The 19,125-nt window shown below is 42.1% G+C and overlaps 1 protein-coding gene across 1 annotated transcript in view; it reads left to right on the forward strand.

Moving 5' to 3' along the window:
- Positions 1-19,125, forward strand: part of LOC136752602 (endothelial cell-selective adhesion molecule) — a 51,579-nt gene that overhangs the window by 24,639 nt on the left and 7,815 nt on the right. Inside the window, exons 2-4 of the mRNA XM_066708086.1 lie at positions 16,054-16,199; positions 17,586-17,787; positions 17,908-18,063. Coding sequence (XP_066564183.1) covers positions 16,054-16,199; positions 17,586-17,787; positions 17,908-18,063 — 504 coding nt within the window. The remainder of the gene's footprint in view (positions 1-16,053; positions 16,200-17,585; positions 17,788-17,907; positions 18,064-19,125) is intronic.

A 19,125-nucleotide genomic window follows, 5' to 3' on the forward strand; every position in this document is an offset into this window, starting at 1 on the left:
CTTGCTGTTAATTAAGCCTACAGGACTATGTTAACAGCTATAGACACTTTGCAGCCCACAAATAACAATACAGTTTATATTGTATTTTTATATTATATAAGTGTGTATTTATTTGTGGGCTGCCAGATGTCCACATATGTTAATATAGTCCTGTAGGCTTAATTAACAGCAAGTTCATGTTGAGTTGGCTCCTGCTACAAGCCAGGAGTAGGAATCATGGTATTGATTGACTAAGTGCTTTGCAATTAGTTTCCCTCAATTAGCAGCACTTATACAAAGCCATTGGTGGTTACATCTGGAACATTTTTTTTATTTTATTTAGTTTTTTCTCCGAAGTCCTCTATCTTTTGAACTGAAATACAGGCTATAAAAACAGCTGTGAGTACAGTCATGTATGGTCTGACTCTTGTGCTTCCAGTTCCATCTGAAATTTGGGAAATTATCCAGATACCCATGCATTATATTATAAATGTATATTGCGTTGGTTTTGTTCTTCACTGAACCGTGGTCTTGAAGACGGTGGGGCAATGGGTGGTGCATGCTCGCCTGCTGTACCTTGGAGAAGTGGGCTTTTGAGTGTTGTCCCTACGGGGGCCTGGAAGCATGCCTGGAGCTTGCCCTCCAGGATGGCTCTGGGGCTAGTAGGACGGCAGGACAGGGGGACGGTGGGACGGGGAGTTTCGGACACCTTGCCATCTACTCCTTGTTGTCTGTCTGCTTTTTAAACCAGTGCCAATCTGTGCCGAAATGTGTGACCCAGTTATTTTCTCAAAATAACTTTCTGTGTGTTACCTTATTAACCTCGCATTTCCCCGATTGCTGTACACAACGTCAACTGCCAACAGAGCGCAGGGAGGAGTTAAATTCCTGTACCCCCAGAACCCCGCCATACTAAAATGAGCTGCTCACACGTGCTGGTGAAGTGTGCGTGACGGAGCTCCTGGGGATGTTGCAGTAGGTTGGCAGTAGTGAGAGGTTGATGCTCACTGGTATTCATAATTCAGAGGTGGAAGTGTGGCAGACAACTCCTCAGTGTAGACGAGCTGCTTTTAAACGTGTGATATCCGAACATCTGTAACATGCAGCCTGCATTGCTTCCGTCAACATCCAGGGAGGTGAGTTCCTCCAAAGTTGTGTGGGGGCTGTTTTCCCACAAAAAAAACTAAGCAGAGGGACAGCATGAAACCGCAGGAAATGTCAGCTGCTACTGTTCAATATACACTCACTTATAAGTACAGCAGCTGTTTGCATCTAGCCTGACCAAACAGAGTCCCAGAGGTCTGTGTTGGTGCCGGGGTTGCAAGGGTCAACAGTGTGTTAAAGGGGGCATCCAGAAATGGCTTTTTATTCCTGAAGTATAAAAATACTTTGCTTTACTCACAATGCTGTATTCACAAGTTTTTTGTTTGTGTGTGCAAGAAAAGCTAGGTTGTTAGAAGAAAGAAGATTTAACATTAAACTGAATTACTCATGGGAGCATAACAAGTGAGTGCTGTGTACAGACAGAGTGTGTGACTCTGCCCATGCATTGCTGGGGCTAATCTGCGGCTTTCATCTCTGTGTCGATTGTGTGAGCAGGACCTTCCAGAAGGGAGCCCTATTAGCACAGGGCTGTGTGGTGTGGGAGGTGTGTAACAGTATAACGTCATCAAACGATCTCATAAAATCTATTTGAGGTTAGCAACATAGGCTTTAAAAACAGAGGAGTGATAAATGTGCCAGCAGTTTAAATGTGCCCTCTGTAAATGATTAAACACACAACTGATATTGATGACATACTTAGTACAGAGCATTAACTGTACTAGTCATACATTTTAGCTCCTTTCTTAGCGTATTATAATTTTATTAATGTAATTTTAAAACCATTGAGTCAGTAGCTCCTGCATCGCATTAATTTACTCAAGTGTCATACTGTAATATTTGTTATAGAATTATCTTAATGTGGGTTTTGAGGAAGGGCTACGTTTAAAAACATACATTTCTCCTGTGTAATAATCAAGCGCAAATTACAGATGCTCTTTTGCCTGTTCAGACTCGGTGCTGTGGTTTCGTATTTTCCTTGTTATATATGCGACCCAGTAGATATATGATCACACTTTTGCTTTGTGTTGAAGTTTGGGAATGCAACACGGCAGAAGAGAATCCTGGGCAAGTTGGGTTCCCTGATCAACAAAGATAAAGCAGGCAAGGACAAATGCTGATGGATGCGTGAAAGTAGAAGGAGGGAGCTATGTCGTTTTGGGGGAGGAAACATAGCACAAGTAATCTGAAGCAAAAGTGAACAGTGTGCACATTGTCCTGCTTGGGGAGGGGGGGGAGTTGAGACTTCGCCCATCAAACCACCACCCCCTGGGAGATGTATAAATCACATCCACAACAAACACACACATATATTTTGAGTTTAAAACAACAAAACAAACAAACACAAAAAGTGCAACACAGACTTGATCATAAAGTTTAGAGGATTCGAGTCACCAAACGGCAAATTTGTGCGCCAACGTCAGCTAATTTAATATGAACTTTTTTATAATGCTTAACTACGCGGGAAGACTAATCTTGGTTGTGTTTAAAAGGATGAAATGTGAAGGGAACTGAATGAAACTGTGGGCCTGGCCTGCAAGTGAGTCAATGATAAAGCACAAACTGAATTTGCGTGTGTTGGCTCTTCAAAGAATAAAAGAAAACATAGCACGTGGTTCACAGGCTAGGACTCCAAGGTTAGAATAGTATGTGGAGGTTGTCTTGCCTTGTTATCATTAAAAAGTTGAACTTGACAGGGGTCCTAAATTACTTAGTGCAGGTGGGAGTGAACACGTTGTGCTATCTGGTGAGGTCAGTAGGTCACGTCAGTGGGAGTTGGTGTGTGTTGGTGGATGGCCGTGCAGTGAAATATTTGGCTGAAAATGTAATTTTTATGATTGTAGAGCTCAAGCCTAAAAGTGCTACAATGATTATTTTTTTGTTTGTTTGTTTCTTTGTCTTCTTCCTTTGTCCTATCACTGTAACTGTTCAGGTTCAGATTGGGTAGTTTATCAAGTGGGTTATATGTCCAAGAACTGCACCTGGAAGCCCTTCTCACATACAGGGTGTCAGGATTTTATTGGTGGTGCAGAACAGTCCTCTGTGCTTTTTTGATGGATTAAAGTGGGGATAGGATAGACACCGCTCCCCATCCATTCGTTTGAGGAATTGTTTTCTTTTTCTTTTTCTCCTTTAACACACTTGCTTATAGTTTTTTCTTGATACAAGTCCAATCTAGATCTAGATTCTGACTTTCATCCTGTGTTGCTTGTCTTACTTTGTTTTGTGTGTGTGTGTCTTTTTAATTTGCGTGGTGGACAGTGAGAATGTTGAACTTTGTTTTAAAAGTATTTTGTGGCATACCATGTAAACCCCAATAAAGCATGTTAAAGCAAAGTGAAATCATGGGAAAATATATTAAAATTATACAAACCATTGAGCAGGTTCATGAATGGGAAATCCATGACACCAAATTTACTGTGCTAAGCTTTCATAAGGTTGCATGTAATGCTTCAACTTGGCTAATGTTTGTATTTTGGTAAGTCAATTCTATCTACAGCAAATGCTCCTCTTGTCTCATCTGAGCTGAACCAGTGATGTTTCTTAAGGGTTAATATTGTCCGGGAGCAACTTCCCCTATCCTTCACGTTAAAGGCCCTGTTGAAAAGACATAAATCGTTTGGAAGTAGGCAGTGTGTGCCTGTGGGCAATTCTCATGTGGAGTTCAGTTGGACCCTCGCCAAGAACAGCGCAAGTGTGACAGATTTCCAATCAACCGCTTTTCCTCAGAAATTAGTTTCGATGAGAGCTGAGACTCCTCTCCTATCCCATGATGACTCCACACCATGCAGGGAAAAGAAAAATACAAATATATATATAATTAAATCTTTACTGGCTCTTAGCCGAAAAAGTGGACATTTGACATTTTTGCCTTTTTTATTATTTCTTAAGTAAATTAACTTCTTTTCTTAAGTAATAAGTAATTTTAGGCTGTACTACAAAGATACAAATATGTGTCCCACAAGCGAACAGAAATGAAGGGTAGTCTGTTGCTTTTTCCTCTGTGTCAGTAGGTTTGATGTAATTTGATTCTTTGTGATCATTGAAGAAAATACAAATAAAACCCCAGACAATAACGGATGGGGGGATGCAGGCGCTTTGGGATTAAGCTTTTCAGATGTGGAGTGTTAAAGCCAACCCTGGCTCTGTGCAGTGCTTAAGTGTTTTTCTTATTTTATCTCTTTCTTGTTATTATTATTATCTTGTTATAATTATTGTTTTGTAGCCTTGGAACTCCAGTTTTAGGTTGAACAGGGAGCATTTTCCACTGGGTGGTGGGTCTCACATTCCTTCTCATGTAGTTGCAGTTCCCAGCTGCTGTCACATGACCCCAAGCAGGGAAGTGTGTCCGCAGTTTCAGGGAGATTGTGAGAAAGAACTGATCTACCCCCAGCTAGGCCCTTGCAGGCCTAGTACAGGTCAGCCAATGGCCCCCGAGGCGGAACACACCTGGAGGGGTTGGGCTGCTGGACACGCTGGTGCCCGGAGAAGGAATGCATCAGCAATGCGTTTGTTGACGTCAGTTATCCAGAGGCACATTTTGAAACCTTGCCGTTTCTCACAGATTTATCTTCATTATTTATGCACAAGATTCCTCCACACAATGTTCAAATGACTAATTATGTTTTACACATAATCTTCCAAACAGAGATTCCAGAGTACAGAAAACAAAGAAAGAAAATGTCTTCTTAAATAATCCTGGTATAAGAAAGAGAACAAAAAAATCAACAATAACAACAACAGATGTCTTTAAATTTCTGTGCAACAACAGTGTGGGAACGGCTGCAGCCTTGGGGAGTGTAATGTAATCCACTATGATAATGCTTGTGTGGTGTGGACTGCAGCGTATCGAATTCGAATGCATCTGGAGGAGAGTGAGGTGTATTTTTAGATCCCCGTCTCTAATCTATGGCTATTCAATAGGCCATGCATTGTTTCTTGTTTCAAACAAGGGCTGTTATTGATTTTAGTTTTTTTTTCCTGCAGGTGAAGAGATTTTCCCCAGAGTGTCTTTTAGAATTTTTGACTTGTTCCTCTAGTACTGCTTGCTTTTTCCAGAGCAAGAACAGGGAGGGGAAACAGATTTACTCAGTACAGAAAACTGTCCCTATTTATTTCAGGGGAGGGGTGGCTTTGAATATTGAAGAATATAGATAACCCATGTAACCCATGATTGGTCTTTGGAACATATGAACATAAGAAATGCACTGAGAAATAAGACTAGAAAGACTCCAAAGCCTGCAGGTGCAATAAATGTGGCGTTAAGACCCAAGCCAATATGGGTTTCAGGTTTTCATGTGAAGCCAGGATTATAGCCTTCTTTCTTGAAGATTTAATTTTCTTTTTTTTTTTTCTTCTGCGAGGAAACCAGAAATTGGCCATTAATTTTAAGCTCGGTTCAGTTTAATCCTTCATTATCTTAGCAAAAAGATTAGATCTTGCCTTTGAGGGGCTTTTAGAATGTAGCAAATTCCTTCATGTACTGTAAACAGGGGGGTGTGGGGGACGTTGGGATAGACACATGCTTCAGCACTGGTACACCGGTCGGATTTACTTAGACCAAAATATTGGTGTCAAGAAAACCTAAAGTAATTTGACCCACTTTTTAAGAGTGGCTTAAAAGGGAAGAGATATGTGACCGCATGACTCCAGTTATGAGGTTTATCCACTCAAAGCTAGAGCGAGAGAGAGCGAGAGAGAAAGAAAAGGAGGGATCTACAGAATAAGTCGTCTGTTCACTCAATGATGCCCATCAAGAGAATGTAAGCCTACAGTTCTGCAGTGTTTTGGGACCAGTGGACAGTAGTGATGCTGGGTAACTGAAAAGAAAACTGATTGGGGAAAGAAGAAAGGTCTCTGGTGTAACAACTATCCATCACTTGTGTTGCCATGTGACAAATTGTGAGTACTGGGAGTCGAAAGCAGTGTATCGATACCTGATCTGGCACCATTGGTTCCCACCATAGCTACATTCGGCTCCCGTTCCTCTCAGCATTCGCTACTTGTCTGCCTCTGCATCAACATTTCAGTATTGTGGTTTCCTTTTTCCCTTTTATCCACATTTGCCCAAGAGACCTCTGATCTCCTCTAAGCGCTAGGAGATACAAACTCCAACTCGCATATCTAACTCTTACTCCTACTCACCTTGTATGCCAAGACAGCCAAACCGCGGGGACTGAGCTCAAGTATATGTGTTTTAAAACCCACGGCCCCTTCAGAAGACAAGCAACCGCCTATGGCTTGTCATTAGCCTGCTGCCATAAAGATTTAATTCGGTATCCATCTTGTAAGGCAGCTTCATTCCTCAACTTCTCTACATCCCGTTAAAGAGCAATTACTACTAAATTAATGATAGTGTGGAGATGCCACAATATCACATCTATTATAGTATAATAAAAAAAGATCCCTTGGGGGATTTTTTTCTTTAAATTTAAAACTGCAGTCCGCCTCATTTTCTTCTTGGTATTCAATACACTTACATACATGCTCATATGTGGCCTATATTAGGCCTATAGTTATATAAACCTAAACTAAATCAAAAATTTGAAACACTCAATCATATTCTCAGTTATAAGTAGTAGAAAGAGGCCTTAAAATAAATGTCTATTGTGTGAAAGTTTGTAATATGTGATTTGCAGGTAGGTTAAAGTGTTTATTTGGTCAAAGGCCACAGACAGATGGATAGATAAATATAGCATTATTGTCTTTTAGCAGGAGATTGTGGAGAGAAATCAGTCTTTTTCAATCGAATTTGCCCAGCTCTCACTTAAAGCACTCTCAGCCGGCTTCCGCTGCCCAGTTACTGTACATCTTCCCATGCAGAATGAAACCAATGTCCTTTTTATTGAACAGGCTTAAAATCTACTTGAAGAATGTTTTTCATTACCACTGTATTTCTCTTTGGGGCTGACTGCCTATATGATGCACAATAACATGCAGGAAGATTAAATGATTCATAGATGCCATGTCTGGTAGATGTAGGTTGTCTGCATCAGCTCAGTGAGTGTTTGAAACGCTTCAAGGTATAATGTACTTCTCCCGTCGCTCCATCAGTATGTGTCTAAAAGTGAAGCTGACCATGGCTATTGGGCTTATTGAGACTATTCCATAATAATTTCATAACACGAGCACCTTCTCTTGAATCTTAAAAAAAACAAACAAAAAAAAACAACAACAAAAATGCCATGCTGCATTATATCTGTTTTTTTCCCCTCTATTATATTGCTTTTCAATACAAAGATGTTTTCATTCCTTTAACTTAAAGCTACACCATGTGAAAGTGCCTTGAAAATCTATTCAGTTGAACTCAGATTTCACTGAAGAACAACCCAACACAATTTCAGCTAGTAATCCCACAGGTATAAGATTCTGGGATCAATTAATTATTGGAAATCAAACCGACAGGGGAATGGAATGGACCTCCTCTTGTTGTCTTTTAACTGTTTTGACTTTCCCATGTGTATCTTTCTCCTTGTGTGTTTGCGTCAGAGCAGGCAAAAACAAACAAACATCAGAGCAGGCTTTCCAGTCAGACTAACCTTCAAAATACATAGTTCTCTGCAGGAAGTTATTACTCAGAAATATTTTGCTTTGGAAGCAGGTCTCCCCATGCGTGTAAATGAGTTGCTTGCTCTCACTGCCCAGAGTATTGACCCAGTGTACAGGTGTGTGTGAGTGTGCGTGTGTGTGTGTGCGTGCGTGGGTGTGTGTGTGTGTGTGTGAGTGAGTGTGATGGCCTTTGCTGAATTTGTAGCCTCTGCCAAACTGGCCTTTATCTTTGGGACCAGGACTTTCCTGCCTGGCTCTGAGCTCACAATAGACAGGAAGCCCTGTTTGTAGAAGGTGCAATCTGAGCTCTACTGCTGGGGTTCTTTGTTTATGCGGTTTCTGCTTTCGTCTGTTTGTTTTCGTTAAAATCGCCGCTCTCTGCACTCTGTTTCCAAGCCCTCCGGGTCCAAAGCTGCATTAGCCTCATTGACAGTTTAATGTTTTCCACAAACGCCGAAGGAGAACTGAAAGGAATTGCCATGTATGCGTGGCACTGTAATGTGTATAAATATTGGTCTCTTGTAAGGATGAATGTATTATTATGCATAAAGCAGATGGTTTATGTATTGCTGGCTTCCTAAGCTTAATAGAGTTTATCTTTTTTTTTTTATAAAGTTGGTTGTAGATGTACTTTAGTATGATAGAAAATCCTAAATCAGATCACACAACTTTGTAATTACTACTTCAATTAACCTCTGGCTCCTCGACTACAGAAGCTGCATTCTCCCGGTCCTTATCATCATTCGCATCACCACGACAGCCTTTGCAGCTCAGGGAACTGAAACAGATCTAAGAGATGAAAAGACTGTCCTTGCCCTGCAATTACAGCAATGATTTATAAAAATCTCTTTCAAAGCTGGAGGTGGGGTGAGGGTGGCTGGGGGGGCTGTTATGGTGCAATATCGCAGACATGGTCTTATTTCAGGGTTTAGTATAATTTCTTTGCAAGGAAGGAAACGGGGGAATAACAGTGGCAGCGGCTTATCAGATGCCTTTTGGCGGACGAGCAGGCCGTCTTCAGGAGCCTGTTGTCAGTGAAATGCGTAACCGCCCGAGTCCTGCACTTTGCGCACCCCTGTCAATCTGGACAGAACCTACGGCAAGAGTCAGGCCGTGTTAAAGAGCTGCCCTTGTGGCCACCTCGAGTCCGAATCACTGAAGTTCGGCAGTGCATCGAGAACCGTAAATATCTGAATTTTCATTTCGCTTAGATCGTGGATGAGCTGATCAAGAAAGACCTGACCCTAACTCTGCGAAATGTTGCCCAGCATAACATTTCAGTGGCGTCTTAATTTGTGGCTTGAGGTGTGGTTAAAACAAAGGGCAAATACTGTGCTGACTCAAGGTCGGTGAAAAATCAGCCGTTGGGTTCAGAATTTTCAACTGAAGTTTTGAGTTCTTCCTGGCCAAAGTCAGATTTGTGTTCTTCTTTTTTCAGTGTTTCTTCATGTAACAAAATCTTTCACAGAGCTCTTGGACTAGGATAGGAAGGAAGGGAGGGATCGGGTAACATGAAGCACAAGATGCTGTTTAAGTTGCTGATCCAGGGTTTCGTCTATCTGTTAGGAAGCATGGCTTTTTTTTTAAGAGGACAAGTGTTTGTATGCTTTTCTGAAGTAGGGAAGGCCAGAAGGATTGGGAAAAGTAGGACCAAGTGGTTTCAGAGATATAGGACAACAACAACAACTCTAGAATCTAGAATTTTACACATGGAAATAATAAATAAAAATACAAATAAACTTCTTATTTACTTAAATAAAATGTCCTGCCCGAATGATTCAAATTGGTGCATCACAACCAACTTCGAGGGGGATGTTTCTTTTCGTTATGTTTATAATAGTAATGAGCAGGGTGGGAATTGTTGGATGCCCCAAAATATTAAGTTCAGGTTGGGAGCCAATGGTCTTAAGGTTATAGAATTGCAGAGCTTTGTGTCCTGACAGTACAAGGCAGTCTTAGAGGTACACAGCTTACATGAGTCTTACATCACCGTACTGTCTGATGTCCTCTTTGGGGTTTTATTTATTTGTTTGGTTTTATTTGAAAGGGACACTTATCAGCAGGAGCGTCACTGTGATAAGATTAGATATGATGAATTTTGCCAAAGCGCAGGAGAAACTTTGATACAGCCAGTAAGATCAATACCACGCTGCACTTGAACCCCAGATTATCAGTGGACTTGAAATGGGCCTGTTCAAGCAAATACTTGGCACACGTCTAAAGATTTTCTGGCACACGCCCTTGAGAGGTTCTTCAAAAAGATCGCCACGGTACGTGTTCCCTTTAAATAATTAATGGATATATTTTGACAGGGTTCATATCTTTAAAGAGCAGGTCACTGCCGGGACATTACCATAAATAAACATTAAACTCCAAAAGGCTCTGTCCGATTGTCCTGATGGGCGTGTGTAAAGCTGAGCTGGGGGTGGGAGAGAGAGAGAGACCGAGAGAGAGAGATAGTGGTGAATGAGAGGCAGCACAGAGGGTAAACAGGGTTATAATAAGAAGAAGTCTTCCTGTAATCAGACTGCTCTGCCCCTTGCGTGTGGCTTCCTGCGTGTGCTGAACCCCCGGGAGAAAGGGTACCCGACTGTGTTCACTTCTGTGTTGCCCCCCACTTTAAACACACTCCCCCACCCTTATCCTGCACACCCACCCAGTTACCTCTGGGTTTATTAATCAAACAAAATATTATTATTATTAGCATTATTTTTAGTATTTTTTTAATATAAATAATAATAAAAGGAAAAACGAACCAGGCCCATCATGGATTTGGGGGAAGGTTTTCATTTTGTTCGTACTGACTAACAATCCCTCTCCTCAGAAATGCATTATTTAAGTCCAATCCATCTGCTTCTGTAAGTGGATTAATATTTCTGTGGCTGATCTGAAACTGGAGATTGTTTCCATGAGCCTCCGGCGGTGGCAGTGGATGTGGGCCCTGGTGCTCAGTATGCAGTGCTGTGTTTTCTGTCGAACCCTGCAAGACGAGGCACGCGAGTTCAGTAGCTGGGTCATTACGTCAAAGATCATTTAACTGCGAAAAGATGCTCAATCAACATTCATTATCAGGCTCCAACATTTTACATCTGACTTGCTCCCACCCCGCCTCGTTTATCTCTCGATCGCCCCCTCCTCTTCCTAATCTTATTCCTCTCCATTTGTCCCACTCTTTTTCTCTTTTTCATCCTTTCTTCCTCCCCTTGTGACCCTGCACCCTTTGAAAAAAACAAAAAAAACGTTTTGTTTTCAAATTTCTTATTTGAGGACTGCTATTCCCGCTCCACCCTGCTCCAACCCCAGTGTGTTGTTTATTTAACCACTGTGTCATTTCAGATACGACGTTTTGCACTATCCATACTGAATATTTCCTTGTGTACATGAAACAGAAGTTGTGTGTGTGTGTGTGTGTGTGTGTGTGTGTGTGTGTGTGTGTGTGTGTTTTTGTGTGAGCTTGTGTGTGAAGTTGTTGCCAGGGATTTCTCATGGAAGAATTAATTTAAACACAATCAAAACTTAAGAGGGATTTATGGCTTGTCTGATGAGATAGCACACTCAAAATTGCTGAAAATAGCTGCAGCGATTTAAGCTAATGTAATCCAATTTAAAGGAGCCTCCCCCAAATATTCATTCATTTAAACGTTACTCTTAAAGAGCAGTTTTAAAATAACAGAACACACCACCAACACCCCACGAGTCACAATAGGAATCAGGCCAAAAAACCTGTTGTTATTCTTTGCATTAATGGCATGACGAGAATGTTCTCTTTATTACAGTATAAAGCTGAAGTCTAACTGTTCATTTCAGTGCGTTTGTGTGTGTTGGGTGCGGGGGGATTGGGGGTGGTAAATCTAATATGAACTTTGTCCTCTACCAGTATAATGATTCAAACAGAAAGAAATTAAGGAAAACATTTAACCTGCGCTAAAAATAATAATAACTAGATATGAATGTATCTGAAGCATGTTATAGTACTTTAAGTATCATCTTGTATGATTAGTATTTCTTATGATAGTATACAGGGGACAGGGGCCAGTGGAAGGGGCCAGGGGTATGTTGTAGGGGACAGTAAAAATGCATCCATCTGATTGCATCGTTAACTGTTGCATGTTTAAGCAAAATGCATGTTATGCATCATTATTAACATGTACTGTAAAAGTCAGGAGGATTTACGTTCTGGTCTGTTGCCCTAATATACTGTACTATAGTACACTGTAATATGCTGTACTGCTTTGTTATACACTAGTCTGTATTACACTCTATTGTATTGCAGACTATTATAATGTACTGTATTGTGCTGCACTGTGCTGCACGTGGCAACTACAACTCTGATTTCTATTACTACACACAAACCCAAAGCAGTCATTTCTTATGGAGTATGATTGTGTGTGTGTGTGTGTGTGTGTGTGTGTGTGTGTGTATCTAATTGTCTGCTATAGTTAAGAGATGGAGTGGAGGATAAGCATTAGGCTACTTCATACAGAAGCATTGTATGTGTCTAGTATCTAGTATTATGTAATTATATTTTTATTCTGGTATATATAGGCTTCTCTAGTGCAATAGACTAGGCAGTAATTAATGACTTCTACCTGTAATAATGCATATAATAAGCATTATATGTATTTATGGTTACGATATGTAGGGCAATCCAGTGTGTATACCACTTTAGTAAGACACAGCCCCAGCCTGGCTGTCTCTCTCCACGGCAGGTCATGAAGAGAGCCCGACTTCTGTACTTCTGTCTTGTCCTTCTGAGTGGCTCCCTGTACTGTCTCGTCTCTGTGAGAATCTATCTGTACCGATCTTGTCTGCGCGAGTTCCTCTCTGTAAGGCTCGTTTAATGTGGTTGAACAGCGGCTTTTACCTCCTGTACCTCCCGATAACAACCCCATCAAGTTACGTTTCACCGCTAGACATCTCAATGCACTCGACACTGAGGAGGCCCGTCTCACCCCACATAACACAACTGCACTTCTGACATCAGCAGCTGCATTAGAGTAGCCCGCCACTCCCCTGCTCTCAGTGCTAGGATTGTTTGATAGATCCACTCAATTGAAAGCATCTCTTGCCTGAGAGATTTTTTTTTTTTTTTTGAAAGGCCGTATTAGTGGAACTAAGTCCCTTGTGAAAATAAGATGCACAAGGAGAAGATGGTTTAAAAGGGCAAGACACGGTCTGCGTTTAATGAGAGCCTGCAGCTGTTATCAAAAGCCCCCGCCTGCAGGTTTTCATCCAGTCTCCTGTAAGATATTGAGAGCTACAGGGCGATGACTGGAGAGTAAAGATAGGACATTATGGTGTAATGCAGATTGCTTTATTATATTCTTCTCGTTCTTTTTATTATTACTATTATTATTATTATTATTATTATTATTATTATTATTATTATTATTATTTAATCCTGTATTACCATCTTAGAAACTGTAATAAATGTATTTGCTGATTGTTCTCAACATGCATTGTAATGCAACCATATTGCCAGTAGCAATGCAATTGCTTGAACATGCAAGGTCATTTTATTTTGGGCCCTTACTGTCTAATTCTCTCCAGACACACACGCACACTACTGTGGTGTGCAGTCCGCTACTGTCTCGCTCCTAATGACTTCTGCTGCTCTGCACAGCGGCTGTTCCATCACACTGCACTGCACTATTGCATTGTGTGTTTTACGCTCCAAAGATGGGTGACACTTCATGCAAGCTCCTGGTACTGACCTATGGAAATGTGCTGGAAGAGAGTTCCAGTGCAGGATAGGATTTGATAGCTGCCCTGGCCCTCAATCGGTGGCACAATCATGCAAAGCAGAACCTGAGAGTGGAAGGGCCATCGTCGCGGTCGAGCTGGTGCGCCGCTGCCTGAACATCTGCTGCCACCTTATGGCCCAGCAGGGGTGTTGCGCTTCAACTCCCCGCCATGTGTTTCTTATTTCCAGGCTGTGTTTATCCAGGCTTATGTTTAGTGTTCGCAGATTGTTCTGCACTGATTATTACTAACAGGCTATTAAAAGACGATTTTCTCCCCAATTAGAGTGCCCCCTGAGCGTTTTTGGTTTTAGTTGCGAAATGCCACTAAGTGATGCAGTATAATCCTAACGCCACATGCTTGTTAGCAGCGGAGTAGACAGACTTTTTCATGAACAAATTAAGAAAAACAGAAAATAGTGGAAAATAAAAAGAAGATATATTTTAAATTAATTGTATTTGTTTTTGTTTTTAAATCCAAGTCTTTTCCAGTACCTGTATATGCAAGGAAAAGGTTATGCTTATATTTTCACCTTTTTCTCTTTCCAGAACCCAACCCCTAAATAAAACAAGGCTATTACTGCCTGCTAAAGCCTGTGATTGAATAGAAACAAATATTGTTCAATGCAGCAGATGTCATACGATTTGAATTCATTCTAACAATCCCATCGATCAGTGTAAGGTAGAGCACACTGTTCTGAGCCCGGGGGGGACAGGGGGACGTGACAGACAGATGGGGGGGTCAGGTTTAGATGACTACAGTGACTCAGCCTAACACCTCCCCGGCTCCTTTCGGATAACAGCTCAGGACTGTACAGATGTAGGTGAAGTGGACGGAGTCTGGGACTAAGGACTATTCCCTGGATTTAATAAACAATTGAAATGACACAGTCCTGGGGACAAACCTGGCCGAGTAACATCAGCAGAGTCCAGCGAACATCAGCCTTCAGTCTGAGTTACTGTTCAGTCTGGAAGCCTGGCGGCAGGAGTCCCAGCGGCATCGTGAATTGTCCTGTTTTTTTTAGTTATTTTAATTTGGAGAGGGGGAGAGAGAGAAGGAGGGATTTCTGATTTTAAATTAATTTAATAAACAAAAAGCTCAGTGTTTTTGTTTATTTTTGTAAGTGTTATTTATTTATTTATTTATTTATTTATGTAGGTCTCCGAGGAACTCTTAATCTCTGTAGTGTTGTTAACACGTTGTCGGTTTTTTGGTGGTTTTTGCTTTTGCATCAGTGATGAGCATGGGTGACATTTATGGGAAGAGCACACATTAACAGGAAAGATTCACCCCTGAGTCAGGGCAGAACTATCTTAATCCCAATAAGGCAGGGGAGGGGGTGGACCAAAATGAAACCAAACTCTTTACATAATGCGACAGCAGGACTGGGGAAGGGGGAAGGGTGGGGGGGGGGCACATCTTGTTGATGGATTAGCTGGAAGGACTTAAATCACAGGAATCACAGCTGAAATTAAACTGGAGAAAGGATAGCAATGGGATCACTGGAGCTCAGGGTTAATAAGGGTGCCTTGAATATAACACTGAAACTTTAAGCCCAGTAATGAGATGCTGCGCCTGACGTCACTGTGTGTTCCCACAACAAGGTTGCACAGTTGTGCTCTGGGTAATTCTCCCAACTGAATACATTTAATTCCAAATAAAAAATTAAATAGAGAGAGAGAGAGAGAGGCGCATTTCAAACTGAATTATAATATCTCTTCAGCTATGTGACCATGCACAGTCCGCTTCAGTCAAGCTGAAGAAATGGTTGCTTGCTGAGATCATGTGACGGTGGCACTGTCTTCAGTAGGCTGACTCTAAAATAAAAACTAGATATCTTGTGAGTGTTTCCATCTCGTTTACTTTATTTGTCAGGTGTTTGTACAATGTAAATGAACATTGTGCTTTACCAGAGTGCGATGGCACTGGAGTAGAGAATGTGCATTCACAGCTTGAAGGTTTGTGGAGAAACTTCAAGTCTTTTTTGATATCTATATTTAAAATAAAGTAAATGAAAGTGTATATATAAGGCATTTACTACTCTTGCCTCATGTTAATTTAGGTAATTTGTATTTATGGTTAATTGAGAAGAATCAGTTTTGTTTTTAAGTCAGGATAAAGTATATGGGCTTTACATGTTTCTGTGTGTGTGTTCAAGGTGAGGTTTAAAATTTGTATGAGAACACTAACATCAGGGAGGCTTGTTCCAGCTCTCGGTCTTTGTTTTGATTGACTAATGTCCTTGACAAATGCATTAAATTAGTCCTCTTCAGTACGGCCCTGAAAGACATGTGGGAAACGCAGCCTCCCATTATAGTGTCGTGCTTCAGTGTAAGCTTTCAGTGCCAGTCAAGTAACGGGGCACAGCAGGATCTGTCATGTCACAGACGCCTGCTGACAAGCGCAGCACCTCAGAGAGAGCAGGGAGAGCTCGTCACTCACCTGCGGTCATTCAGGCTGACTCTTCCTTCCAGAGCACAGATATCGGGCGCTGCGGTCACATATTTTACATTCATTGCAAAGATGGGTCATATTCTTCCATTTTTATTTTATTTTACTTCTTTCTGCAAAGGCTTCCTGAACGTTTGGTTGTCTGTGTGTTTATTTACTGAGTGACTTGTTGTGTTTGGCGGGGAGATCCTATACTGACTGTGTTCCCCATTCTTTGTGCTCTTCTTCCAGTTGAATCGCAAGTACACATGGGCCAGAGCAATCTAGAGGTGGTGCAGGGCAGGACCGTGGTTCTGCAGGCCTGGTACACCTCCCCAAGCACCAATCTCAAACAAAACACCATCCTCTGGAACTACGTGGGTAACTCCACCAAGACGGTGAGACTCGCCTCATTCTTTCTCCGTCTCCTTCACTCTTCTCACTGAGGCCCTGTCCTGTCACACGCTAACAGTGTCTGTTTCAGTAGCAGTGTCAGTGTCCTAAAAGGGTGTTCTGTGTTGTCCCGTGGCTCTGTTCAAGGAAGTTTCATTTGCCCGCTTTGTATAAACCAGCAGCAGTGAAACATAGGCTGCGAAGGCCCTGAGATCTATCGATCTTGTTAGGAGCGAAACAATTCTGCATTTACATTTTCCTGTCTAATAACTTGGTTCAAATAGTTAAAGAAGCAGTTTATTTCAATTCCTTTTGTTATTTTCTACAGTCACTATATCATCAGTCCCTATTGCCCAGATGTTTAAAAAGGAAAGTACGGGAAGGCAGTGAATAACAAAGATTAAATTTTTTTTGATGATACCATAAGAAATGCTGACCAGAGGAGGCGAGCACCAAGATGAGGCGATGCGTGGGGAACGCTGATTTTGATCCGCCGGGGCACAGCATTCACGCTGGGGCAGACTGTCGGACGACATATCCTCACCCCCACACAGCACTTAATCAGAGCGACAACCCAGAGAAACGCACGCGGCAACACCACTCGCTGGGCTGGCTGCTCTCCATTATCTAACACCGGGGAAATGAGAACAGATGTCTGCTGTCCCCCGAGATGAGGCGCTTACCTGTTCTGTTGTCTAACGTTATTGCCTGAGGTGGGGAAGCGCTAAGCAGAGCATCATTGTGGCACAGAGAGCGCCTATGGCCTGAAGGGCTCCTTCAGGCTCCTGAAGGGCTGGGTGGCCTTGATTTTAAAACCCTTTGAGGTGTTTTATTTGGAAAGATTTTGGTTCCCCCTGTTAAGTTGTGGGGCTCAGCGGCATCTCCGGTCTCTGCTCTGTTTGGCCTACAACCCTTTTCACATGGTTGCAAGTAAAACAGTGTACACTTGGTCGGGGGGGGGGGGCGGAATAACACTGACTGAGGTGGATGCAACTTAAAGTTCAAGACTTTCCCTCATAGCTTCCTGCTTAATTGCTGATTAATCAACCCCAGATCTCAGGACCTGTTGATTCTGGCCTGGCGCTCATCTTGGCGCACTGGAGGTTAACCCACAGTTTAAGGATGTCTGTCTGTGTGAACGCGTGTCACTGGATTATCTTGATCAAGACGGTTTTCCTGGTATACAGTTAATCTGGAAGCGGTACTTAAGAAAACATTTCAGGTTAAATCCTAAAATCTTCTCCACTGTGTTTCATGTACAGGCTGTCACACAATCCAGCCCCTCCCTCCCTCTCTTTCCCCCTCTCTCTCTCTCTCTCTCTCTCTCGTGTTGTTGTTTATCATCGCATTCTTTCTTTCTCACTTGCATTCTCTTTCATTTCTTATTTTAGGTGATTTCATTCAGCAATGGGCAGCTGAGCCCTGGGTCCAAAGAATTTGTGGACAGAGTGGGCTTTTCTCAGACCATACCATCCACGAATGTCTCAATCTACATCAACAAGACGGTGGAGTCAGACTCGGGCCACTACGTCTGCAATGTCATCATACCCGGCTCACCAACCCTGCTTGGGGAGATTGTCCTTGATGTGAAGGGTATGTTACCTCAGTCAGTCAGTCAGTGTGTCAGTCAGTCAGTGTCTCAATCAAAGGCACATAAAGTCAGTGATGCAGAAAATGCCTCTAAAATCCATCTTCCCTGTCTCTCCTCCCCAGTTCCACCATCGGTGCCCAAGTGCAAGCTGACCGGTGTGCCTGTGGTCAAGGGGAATGTCACTCTGACCTGCAGCTCTCAGAGTGGGAAGCCTGTTCCCATTTATAAGTGGACCAGGACCGGTCCTGTCCCCGAGGTCTTCTTCCCTCCGAGGCAAAGTACGTATTGTTGCTGTATTTCATGAGTGAATGAATTAATTAATGATTTAATTAACCAATACTAAAAAAAAAAAAGGGGGTGTCACTATATAATTTGCATATGTGATCTGTAGCGTCTTGCAGTATTAAGCCGTCCAGAAACCAACTGACTAAGTTCAAGCGTATTAGCTGCAGCTCTTGGAATCACCCCTGCTCGCTCTTCACAGTAATGTGCTTTCAGCAGTCAAATTGGGAGGTTGGGCAACTGACTGTGTCAGTAGAAGGCTCAGGAGCAGAAATAAGCAGAACAGAAGATCAAAAAAAAATTATTAAATTAAACGGCTAAAGATTTAGTTTCTGGATTGTCCAAGGGGGGCACACTGCCCATCTTATTAATTTAGCCCAAGGAGCTGGTGCTTCCTCCCACAGCGCAACTGTTGTGAGCACTTGAAAGGAAAATCATAAGAGGTGAGGTCCTCGAGGGTAAAAAAATAAAAAATAAAATAGATCCCTGTATTTGTGCTGTGGATTTGTTCATTTTCCCAACCGCTTGGACATTTCCAGGTTTAAAATGCAGTCACTCTCCCCCCTTCCACTGGACTGGCGAGCAACAAGGTGCAAATGTCAGAGAGGTCCCCCCACCCCTGCAGTGCAGATTCCCTCGGCTCATTGAGTCATTCTGCGGTCATCCCTCCGTTCACACAGGGGGGTGGCTGGGCGTGGCTTATTACAGGCAGGGGGTGGGTGGGTGTAGAAACAAAATATATTAATAAATAAGAATTGTCAAAATGTAGGTGTTTTTTTTCATTAAATTGGCTCCTGACAGTAAAAACAAAAAAAAAAGATTTGTGAACTGCAAAATATGTGAAGGTGTGACTAGTGTGTGTGTGTAGTACATCATGTTGCCTACCTACGTTAAACAAAAAATACGGGGATAACAATTCTAATTAACCTAATGGCAATTAGAAAAAATATATATTGAAGGAGCTGAAACAACACACAGGATGATCAGATTTAATTCCTATTTTTGGGAACCGTTCGATCATGGTTCCAGCACGAGAACATCCCGTGCTTTGAAATTGA

This window comes from Amia ocellicauda, chromosome 1 (genome assembly GCF_036373705.1).
Source record: "Amia ocellicauda isolate fAmiCal2 chromosome 1, fAmiCal2.hap1, whole genome shotgun sequence".
Classification (NCBI taxonomy): Eukaryota; Metazoa; Chordata; class Actinopteri; order Amiiformes; family Amiidae; genus Amia; species Amia ocellicauda.